This window comes from Triticum aestivum, chromosome 2A (assembly GCF_018294505.1).
Source record: "Triticum aestivum cultivar Chinese Spring chromosome 2A, IWGSC CS RefSeq v2.1, whole genome shotgun sequence".
NCBI lineage: Eukaryota > Viridiplantae > Streptophyta > Magnoliopsida > Poales > Poaceae > Triticum > Triticum aestivum.
The window spans coordinates 169,414,502-169,425,570 of NC_057797.1; the positions used below are offsets into that span (position 1 = coordinate 169,414,502).

Consider the following 11,069-nt stretch of genomic DNA (forward strand, 5'->3'; position numbering starts at 1 on the left):
CTGGTTGTCGATGGTTAACTGGCAACTACTTTGTTATCTTCTTCATCTGAACCAACTTTGTTAATTGGCAACTGGTTGTTCTTGTTTTGCAACTGAACCAACTTTGTTATCTTCTTCATCTTGGTTTGCATCAACTGCCCGTCACCTGGAGCCTACTTAGTACATCATCAAATTCGAAATGGTTTCAATTTTCTTTAGTGAAAGCTTTGGACGTTGGAATGCATGTGACTAGGGGAACTTCGTTATTCTCAACCAATTGAGTCACTCTTTTTTGTGTCGTGCCCAGTGTATCTCGTCCCTTACTCGAGAATAATTTGCAACTGTTTGTTCATGGTAATTAGCTCTTTTTTTAGGCAAATTCTTCATGGTTGGCTAGTTCTCTATGTTAAACATTGAAGTAGTTGAGGTAGAGTTGTTAGGATAGTACTCCCTTTGTAAACTAATATAAGAGCGTTTAGAATACTAAAATAGTGATCTAAACGCTCTTATATTAATTTACAGAGGGAGTAACAACTACGATCTCCTCGTTGTAACATACATGCAATTTGGCTATGCTATTGTGCCCTGGCGCACCTGTATAAAATATACCCCCGAGGCCACCGTATTTGGTTGTGTCGATTCTATTGTCTTTCTCTCTATTTTCATATGGTATCAGGCCCCTTCGTTAACAGCATCATGGGATCTCCTTCCGCCACTAACTCCTCCGCTGCTGCCATGGGCGTCCTCTCTCTTCCCCTGTTCTTCTTCTCGCCGGCTACTGTTCGGATGTGAATTGGGTATCCTACCGTTTAGCTATCTGGGCATACCAATTCATCATCGCAAGCTATCTAACGAGGAGTGGAAGTCTATTGAAGATCCATTTGAAAAGAAACTAAGCTGCTCGAAGGGCAAGCTTATATCATACGAAGGTCGACTAATACTAATAAACTCGGCGCTCACGAGTATGCCGATCTTCCTCTTGTCCTTCTTTGAGGTACTTGTAGGGGTACGAAAAAGAATGGACTTTTATCGATCACAATTCTTTTGGCAAAGTGATGAAATAAAGAGGAAGTACAGGCTTACTAAACGGGACATCATTTGTAGGTCTTGGTATTCAAAATTTAGAGGTAAATAATAGATGTCTGCTCAATAAATGGTTGTACAAACTTTCTGTGAAGACTGAAGGCACGTGAGTACAAATTTTACGTAATAAGCACTTACAATCTAAGACCCTGGCCTAGGTTACCGTAGACCCAATGATTCACCTTCTTGGAAGGGCTTGATGAGAACGAAAGAAGCTTTCTTTCATAGAACTAAATTCATCATTAGAAATGGTAATTCAACGAGATTCTAGGAGGATACGTGATTAATGGAGACGCCTTTAGCCACACAATATCCATCTCTCTATAACACTGTACAACGTAAGAGAGGCTTACATTGCTACAATGTTACAGTCCAGCGCTCTAAATGTTCAATTCCGGAGATCTTTGGTAGGACATCGATGGGAAGCATGGCTACATCTGGTTACAAGGTTGATGGATGTTAACCTCTATGAGGTGGCTGGTAGTATTCACTGGAAATTAACTACGAATGGCATTTTCTAAGTGAAATCTATGTATTTGGACCTAATTGATTCTGGTCCGATTCCGACATTGATACATATTTGGAAAATCAAAGTCCCGTTAAGAATCAAAGTTTTCATGTGGTTTGTGCACAAGGAGATGGTTCTGACTAAGGATAACTTGGCAAAACATAATTGGGAGGGTAGTCAAAGATGTAGCTTTTGTGATCACGATGAAACCATCAAACACCTCTTTCTTGATTGTCCGCTGGCCAAATTATTATGGCGTTCAGTTCATATAGTCTTTAATATCACCCCTGCAAATAGTATACACATGTTATCTGGGACGTGGCTAAATGGAGTAGAGACAAATATTGTGATACATATTCGAATAGGAGTATGTGCATTACTATAGGCTATATGGAATTGTAGGAATGACATGGTTTTTAACAAACAAAGTCGTTTAAATTTTTTGCAGGTTATCTACAGAGCCACTTCTTGGATCCGTACGTGGTCGTTACTCACTCATGTGGAAGCCAGGGAGCCTTTGGTTACTGGGTCTCCCTGTTGGAAGATGATAACTCAGGATATCTACAACCGGTTTGGACGGCGGTCAATAATAGGATATGAGTTTAGTCATCTCGTTCTATTTTCACCGATTGTGGCACATTATACTTTTTTCATTTTACTTCAACCTGAAGTGAGATTGTTCTGGAACACAGACTTTCCGGTGACTTTGCTTAATAATAAAGGGGTTGCATGCATCGCTCCGATGCAATGCATAGGCCGGGGGTAATCTTCCTTTTCTAAAAAAAGCTCCTTTGTTCCCACGCCCTCAGCCAGTCTCATCACTGCCCGCTCACCACCAACTACCTTATGTGGAAGACCCAAGTCTTCCCCCCCCCACACACACATCGCCAATGCCGTCGGCTGCATCGACAGCTCCATCAAGGCCCGTCAGCTCCTTCCCGTTGATGACAAGGCGGTGTGGGAGCCCAACCCACTGTACACTGACTGGTTCTGTCAGGATCAAATCGTGCTCGACTACCTAATGGCCTACCTCACCGAGGACATCCTCCAGTAGGTGATCATGTTCCAAACTTCTCGTGACATCTCGGCACACTTGGAGTAGATGTATTCTTCTCATTCTCGTGCTAGTGCTGTCCAGATCAACCTGAAAATGGCAACTTTCCGCAAGGGCAACCTCTCCATGGTGGACTACTTCACCAAGATCCAGCTCAACGCCGATCATCAAGCTTTCACCGGCAGACCCAAGCGCGACGAGGACATCATTACCACCGTCATGACCGGGCTCGACAACAACTATGAGCCGCTCATCACTATTACCACCACTCGGCTTGACGTAATAAGCTGGGAGAGTTTCTACTCCCATGTGATCGCCTTCGAGCGTCGACTCGAGTTCAACGTGATCTGCCTCCACCAGGGGTCCGACAACTCCTCTGTGAACTACACTGCCCGCGACAAGGGTGGAAACAACTGCGACAAGGGTCGTATAAAGTCCGGTGATCATGGCGGCTACAACAAAAACCGTGTTGGTGATCGTAGAAATCACGAGCATGGTGACTATGGTGGGAACTGCGGCCATAACCGCGGTGGCCATGGAGTAGGCAATGTTGGCCGTGCTCACTGTCAGCTCCGCCGCAAGCCTGGACACCTCCCGTGGGAGGCGTCTTCAGCAGTTCAACTTCACCTTCCAGCCCCAACAAATAAGGATGTCAGCCCTCGCCATAGTGTATCCTCCGTCTATCCAAGATGATCTAGCCTGGTATATAGACACAGGCGCGACGGACCACATCACCTCCGATCTGGAACGGCTCACCATGTGGGAGAAGTACACTAGAAAAGATCCCATCTACACTGCCGACATTTCAGGTTTGCACATATCTCATTGTCGTCATGCACTCCTCCCAACTCCATCAACACCCGCAACCTTAAAACTTCGCAATGTCCTTCATCTACCTCATGCCAACAAAAATCTCATCTCTGTTAATCGCCTTGCCACTGATAACAACGCCTATCTAAAATGATACCCTACTCATTTTCTTTTGAAGGATTTGACCACAAAGAGAACACTTCTTCGAGGCAGATGTGAGAATGGGCCCAATTCAAGCATCTACCCCAAGTGATCGACACTAGTTGACGAACTAGTTGTCAAGGACAATAGGAAGAAGAGAGTTTATCTTCTGTGTTAAATCACAAGTCTCTCCAACCCGACATAGTTTTTTTGCTAGAGTGAACTGGCCGAACAAATACCTTGTCGCCATCGAGCACCACTAGTCACCTCTTATCCCTGCTTTATCTTAGGTTGTCGGTTATGTTTCGACCATGTGATTTATGTTCGGTACCTGCTTCTGATTTCCTTCGGTAGTTTTTCTTCATAGACTTGTATCTGTTTTGTTTATTCCACTGTTGTGGTCTGAGGGATTTTGAGTTCCTCGAAAGAAATTTTAAATCTTCGATTAACCCCCCTCTGGTAGACATAGATCCGTTCTTACAATTGGTATCGGAGAAATGTACTCATTGTCTATGCTTATTAAGGTCTAACAACCTTGGAGTTTAAGTATGTCTTCAATGAACTACAAGTCAAACTTGAAGATTCCCATCTTCGATGGGATGGACTATCCCTTCTGGAAGGAGAAGATGATGATTCGTCTGAGAGCTATCAATGATGACATGTGGCATGTTGTTCAACACGGCTACATGATCGGGACCCCGGGATATCTTAGTTCTTGGGAGAGAGAAAAGACTCATTGAAATGGATGCCCAAGAAAAGGATGAAATCTGTGGCCATCTATCTCGGGCTCAATTCCTTCGATACAGTGAATTGGAAATTGCGAAAGAAATCTGGTACATCCTCAACAAGATCAATGAGGGTGTGTCCACTCAGAAGGAAACTCGCATCAATACACTTCGTGCAAAATTCAATCGCTTCAAAAGGCTCATGAATGAAAGATGTCACTTTCGATCGATTGAGTGACATTTAAATGAACTCCAAGACTTTGGAGCCAAGAGCATCACTGATCATGAAGTTGTGAAGATGTTGCTTAGATCATTAGACGGTTCCTGTTATATACGATGTCCTGATGATAAAGGAGAGAGCTTTCAAGCTACTCGACTCTTCCGATATCATGGTGATTAAGAAGAAGAAAAGAGGGATATTTATGGTTCAAGTTGCTGAAAAAGTCACGCACTCAAAGCTGCGGTTGAATCTTCCTCCAAAGATAATGTCGATGAAGAATCTGACGACCGTGAATGTGTCAGCAACGATCTCGCGCTGATAACAAAACTCTTCCAGCGCTTCTGAAAGAAAATCAGATCCAGAAGAAAGGCTCAAGCAACTCGGGAAATTCCAAGTCCTCGTCAAAACCTACGGGTGACTACACTCGTTTTAAATGCAAGAAGTCAGGACACTTCATTTTTGACTGTCCTCTCTAGGAAGCTGAAATACGAGCCAGTGGAAGATTTGACCCGCGTAGTAGCAAGCATGGCAAGGGCTAGAGCATGAAGTATGACTTAGACGATGAAAAAAAGACCAGGAAGGTCTTCAAGAAGAAGGACAACTCCTCCTCCAAGTCCACCTCAAGATGTTCTTTGAGAACTCCTTCAAAGTTTACTTGCAACCGAAGAATGAGCTCTCACAAGGACAAGGCTTACATTGGGAAGGAAATGAATGCCAAAGAAGAACTTTTCGACTCCAAAGAAGAAGAAGAATCCGGAGAATAACCAGACTCAGGCATAGCTTCGGTCTTCTATGACTATTTTATTTGTCAGCGGGACCTCTCTATGTGTGTGTGTGTGTGTGTGTGCGCGCGCGCGCGTGTCTTTGCATTGGTTGTGTGCATCCTTGTTATGCAGAAGCTGGGTGTGTACTCATTATGATTGCATCCGTCGATGATATGTTATGCGTTACTAAAAAGCGCCTTTGCTAAAAAAAGGGGTATTAGAGATTTCAGTGAGATCGTGCACCGGTTGGCTTGACGAGACCGAGACTTTTTAGGAATCTTCGTGGAAATAATGCGCGAGCCAATATTGCTACAAACCTTCTGAACTCTCTCGGGGTGCTACCTCACGTGCCAACATGGCAAATATCACTATGTTGGGGGTCATTTGGACCCTGAGACCCCCCCTCCTCCCCCAGTGAAGCTAGTGTCGCTTGGTTGACCATCCACAATAGAGTTTGGACGACCGATAGACTTCACCTTAGGGGGGTGCCTGTTTGTGGCTTGTGCCCTCTTTGAAATCAAGTTCAAGAAAAGTCGGCCCACCTTCTTTTTCAATGTCATTGCACGATTTCAGTTTATGTAGTGAGCGCGTCGATTGGCCTTGATGGCATCATGACGAGTGAGTGCTCTAGCATGGTCACGGTGAAAGATTGGTGGACCGGCATTGCCCTCAAAAGATCTCCAAATCGGAAAGCAATGACCTCCCTCATGATGCGTATTTCCTAGGAAGCATGAAAGGAGCAAAAACACTAGGGTCTTTTGGAACACCGCTACCCCAACTATGATCATTCTTGAGAAAATCAAAGAGGAAGCGAAGTTGTGGGTGGTTCGGGTGCTAGGGGCTTGGGTGATGTATTGTTTTACAACTAATTGTTTTGTTTCGCCACTTTGTGGCTTTTGTCGTATAACTCTTACTTCTCATTGAATAATGAAATGGCAAATCTTTTGCCTCATTCGAAAAAGGAAATAGTGTAGCTATACAATTACTTTAGTACTTGTTGGAGTAAACTGTACATGCGCGGCGACATTGACCCAAATTGCAACTATCTTTTTCTACAGGTGGTTTTTTCTAATTATTGTCTCGGTGAAAATATGAGTTTGTACCTTCTGATCTTTGAATGATTGTCCTCTTTTTTTTTCATTCGTTTTTAAGCATAGCGAAGTATTCTAATATCACTGCACAATACAACGCAAGATATCTGAGGAGGTGCTCAGTAAAATAAACATATATTTTTTCAACTTTGGTGCTTGTTTGTATAGCACAACCCTCTACAAAAAAGGACCAATGATTAAGAAAATTAGGTTTTATTTTTCACATTGCATTGCATTATACGTGGCCTAAAAGGGCTCTGTAGGACCTCCGTAAGAATCAGTAATTTTTCTCCGTCTGGTGAGGCATTTTACACCCCGATACTGACGCCTTTGCGTTACCCTGGAGGTTTCGCGCCAAGGGCAACCATACATACTCTCTTTTGTTCCTAAGTATGTTCAATTTTTCAAACTAATTCAAAATCAGTGTGTCGTTTCGTGGTACGTTAAAGCGAGCCGATGGTATCCTGCTGTACCACCATTCATCTATCCTAGTGAAGCGATCGTCATCCGCGTCTTAGAAGAGCAAAATCAGCCGTCAATTTTACCGCCCCGTAAAAAAAGTAGAGATAAGAAAAGAAAAAAGGTAGCACCTGCAAGTACGATCTCTGAAACGATGAAACTGAAATCTGAGAAAGCACTGTCTGCTGCTGCCCCCCGACTGAAAATATTGCCAACCTTGACCGATGTGGAGACCAAGCCACAACCTCTACGCTGCATATAACTAGACGCCAAATCCATGGCAGTTCTTCCATATAGCTACATCAGTGTCTCCAAAACTCTCCGTGGTTAGGGAGAAGAGCGGTGCTAGCGCGATGCCTGGTATGCATCCTCTTAATTAGTCAGTGACAGGCTTTCCTGTTGATAGTTTGTTGTGCATGTTATTTTGGTGAAAATTTGCGCCTAAGATTTTTGATTTCCCGATGAATGTTCTTGCATTTTCCTTTTCTCCGCCTTCCTCTTGCCGGAGCACATTGTCTTTCTTGACGATAATTTGGCCGTGGATAGCGTTTCAAAAGATTATTTGGAGTTTTCCTGGCGTTATTTGTTGTCACTCACTGCTGGCAACTGTCACCTTATGATCTTGCTCTGCCACTTCCTCTGGTTACCAAGATCTGATATTCTTGTTTCTTGTCTGAACTTTGAAGGCCGCGGTCTGCTGAGTGCCGGAGGAGCTGCAGGAGCGAGGAAGAACAAGGTAAAAGAAAAGAAAAAACTCCTACATGCACATTCACCATCGATCACGAGTTCCTCTGCATGCATTTATTTCTCCCGAGTCCCGACGTGTTCTTGCGTTCGTTCGGCCTCTCTGTCTGACTCTGCGTGCTCTGCTATCCAGATGGTCAAGATCGCTGTGACCGCGCTGGCCGTGGTGCTGCTGCTCACGGCGGCGGCTGTCTCCACGGCGACCGACGGCCGTGCTCGGCTCCGCGCCTTCCTCATGATGGTCTGCGTGGTCTCCCAGATCAACCTGGGCCGTCTTCTGGCGAGGGAGGCCGCTCTGGCGCGGACGCCGGCGGCCCGGCGGTGCTACGCGGTGAGCGCCGTGGCGTGCTTCGTGGAGCTCGCGCTCAAGCTGTACATGATCCTGGTGCTGGTGAGTCTCTGCGCTGTGTTCGTCTGTTCTCTTCTTTCTCAAGTTTCTAGTGCTGATTAACTTGCACTCGCCGTTCCTGTCAGTGCCCGGCGGGGGTGGAGGATGGTATTCACTGTTTAGGTACGCCGCGCGCTGGTGGATGTGGCTGCCGAAGGGTCGAAGGTTGATCATTTTGAAGTCTGGAGATGCGCCGTTCTGTTTAGTTCCTCTTCTGCTAAGTTAGAAGTTTGGAAGGGCCTGTGATGTGGTGTCTAGTCTCGTCTTACCATTATTCTGTTGTTGTCTTGTTGCATTGGGATGCAGTATGAAGTTAGAAGGGATTTGAACTTGTTTAGCTGAAGCCTTCAAGGTTGGAAACTTGGAATGTAGTACTATGCAGTAATTTGCAACCAAAATTTCATGGTTAACTGCTCTCTGCGCGTAGGTCGTTTTCGTTGTGCAATCACCTCTGTCTATGCGCAATCGTAACAGCACAACCCCTAGCCGCAGTCGCGCAGCTGCAGGTGATCTTTTCTTTAACCACATCATATCAGTTCCGTTGGACTGTAGCCTGTACTCTCTGGTTCTATCGTTAAAGTGAATCTTCTCTTCCGCCGCACTTGATTTTCTCTTTCCGTGCAATCCCAACGCTTTTGCTCTGGAGTTACCATACCAGACCAATTCTGCTTCTCTAACAAAACAGCAAAAAAGAAAAGAAAGAATGCAAGTAAAAGTAAACCATTTGGACTTGCTCCATTCAGAAAAGAAAGGAGAAAAAGAAGATGGTTCAGAAAGGTAAAATGGAAACTGGAAAAGCTGGGTTGATCCTGTCCTCCCTGCCACGGAGACGGAGAATCTCCACGACTTTCGTGGACGTTAAAGTGAACCGATGGCGTTTGTGAGCAAGTGCGGGTCGTCATGTGTGATTTGGAAACAAGCACTTGATTTTACTGTTCCGAAAAAAAACGAGAAAAGAAAATGGTGGCAATTGAGCTCTGAAGTGAAGAAACTGAAACCTGAAAAAGCTGCGTCTCCTTTTTTTTTTGACAAAAAAGAGCATTCTCTCCGATTTCCATTAAAAGAAATCACCATGTCTTACTACAGAGCAGAAAGAGAAACTAAAAGACAAAGCATAACACTCCACTCCCCTACGAATTTTCAATTGCCAAACTAAGGAAGGAGGAAAAGCCATCCCTTCAAGGCAAAAGAACCTACGGAAGTGGTCCGAGGCCTGAATTCAGAGAGAAATCCAGTCCCCGGAACACTTACAACTCTGTTATTAGGAACAGAGGCATACATCAGAACTACAGTCTTATCATAGATTCATACAAGACCATAAACTGTCTGAAAAGCAAAAGAAAGCAAGCTAGAAGTAACGAGGTCTTCCTGTGATCACCCCTGGATTCTCCCAGTCTTCAGGCGCCACCCATAGGCTGCTTTGAACACTTCTTCCGCCACCAGACTGCTGCGTCTGCTGCTGCCTCCAGACTGAAAATGAGCCACCCGACCAAAGTGGAGACCAAGCAACGCACGATCGCGTCGCCCGTATGCTGCATATAACGTAGGCGCCAACCACACGGCAATTTCGTTTCAGAGAGCTCCATCGCTGTTTCATCCAGAGCCCCGCCAATATCTCCGAAATTCTCCGTGGTCAGGGAAAAGAGTGGTGCTAGAGAGATGGATGGTATGTTCTGGCATCTATGATCCATCTCTCTTGATTAATCGTCCTTGTTTTTTCCTGTTGCTAGTTTGTTCTGGTGGAAATTTGTGCTCAAGATCTCCGGATGAATGTTCCTTCTTTCTTGGTTTCTTTTTCTCCGTCTTCCTCGTAGCAGAGCAATCTTGTCTCCTTTTTGGTGATCTTCCGCGTTCGTAGGAGAGCAATCTCGTCGCATTCCCGCTGATTTTCCATGGCAATGGTTCAATTGGGGGTTACTTGGTCTTTTCTTGTCCTTGATGATCTCGCGCTGCTATTTCCCTGTCATGTCACAAAGATTTGATCATCTTCTTGTTTCTTGTTTCCTGATGATCTCGCTCTGCTATTTCCCTGCCATGTCACAAAGATTTGATCATCTTCTTGTTTCTTGCTTCTTGATGATCTCGCTCTGCTATTTCCCTGTCATGTCACCAAGATTTGCTCATCTTCTTGTTTCTTATGTCAACTTTGAAGCCCGCGATCTGCAGACCGTGATCCTCAAGATAGCGGTGCCCGTGATGGCCATGGTGCTGCTGCTCACGGTGTCGACTGTCTCCATGACGCCGGAGACTGTGCGTGCGCCTGCCTCCGTGCCTGCTTCTTCCGCAGCGACTACTGTCTGATGATCTGCGTGCTCTCCGAGATGAACCTGGGCCGTCTTCTGGCGAGGGAGGCCGCTCAGTCGCCGACGCTGGCGGATCGGCGCTACTACGCGGTGGGCGCCGTCGCATGCTTCGTGGAGGTCGTGCTCAGGCTGTACATGATCCTGGTGCTTGTGAGTCTTTGCGCGCTCAGTCTGTTCTCTTCTTTCTCATGTTTCGGCTTGATTTGGGCGCTGATCAACTTGCTCTCGTCGTTTTCGTCAGTGCCCCTCGGCTTAGCTTCGTCGCGCGCGTGTGGATGTGCCTGCCCAAGGACCGAAGATGGATAGTTTTGGAGTCTGAAGATGCGCCGTTTTGTTCAGTTATTATTACTACTACTCTGCTAAGTTTTACTACAAGTTTGGAAAGGGCCTGTCTGGAGATGTTCGTCCTTGGGTAAAAGACTATCTTTTTAGTACTACTGTAGCATTTTGTTGTTGTCTTGTTCCCTATGTATGAAGTTGGAGGCATTTGAAGTTATTTAGCTGAAGCCTTGAAGGTTGCAACGTCTTATGTGAGCAGCATTTCTCATTCTTGACGTGGTAGACTAGTAATTTGCAGCCAGTTCTTGTTCTTCATGTGCGCGTAGGCCGCTGTTTGGGCAATCAGCAATCTTCTTTGAAATGCAAGATGTGCAATCGATTTGTTCCTTGAGGCTTGCCCCCCATATGGACGCACTCGTCTCCAACGCCCAAAGTGTTTTCATAATGAAGGGGAGGATCCATGACAACGTCATATATGTTGGCAATTTCGCGCGCCGGTTGCACAAACGCAATATTTCCAC

At 45.4% G+C, this 11,069-nt stretch overlaps 1 protein-coding gene and 1 long non-coding RNA gene across 2 annotated transcripts; both read left to right on the plus strand.

The window, feature by feature from the left end:
• Nucleotides 1–7,035: 7,035 nt before the first annotated feature.
• Nucleotides 7,036–8,376, plus strand: LOC123185079 (uncharacterized). The gene is made up of 4 exons (XM_044597086.1): nt 7,036–7,194; nt 7,521–7,570; nt 7,712–7,969; nt 8,053–8,376. The coding sequence occupies exons 1-4, from the start codon at nt 7,188–7,190 to the stop codon at nt 8,134–8,136; spliced, it is 399 nt and encodes a 132-aa protein (XP_044453021.1). The 5' UTR covers nt 7,036–7,187; the 3' UTR covers nt 8,137–8,376.
• An 819-nt stretch (nt 8,377–9,195) lies between these two features.
• Nucleotides 9,196–10,809, plus strand: LOC123185080 (uncharacterized). The gene is made up of 3 exons (XR_006493166.1): nt 9,196–9,632; nt 10,119–10,419; nt 10,511–10,809. It is a non-coding gene; the product is annotated as an uncharacterized lncRNA (long non-coding RNA).
• The last annotated feature ends 260 nt before the right edge of the window (nt 10,810–11,069 follow it).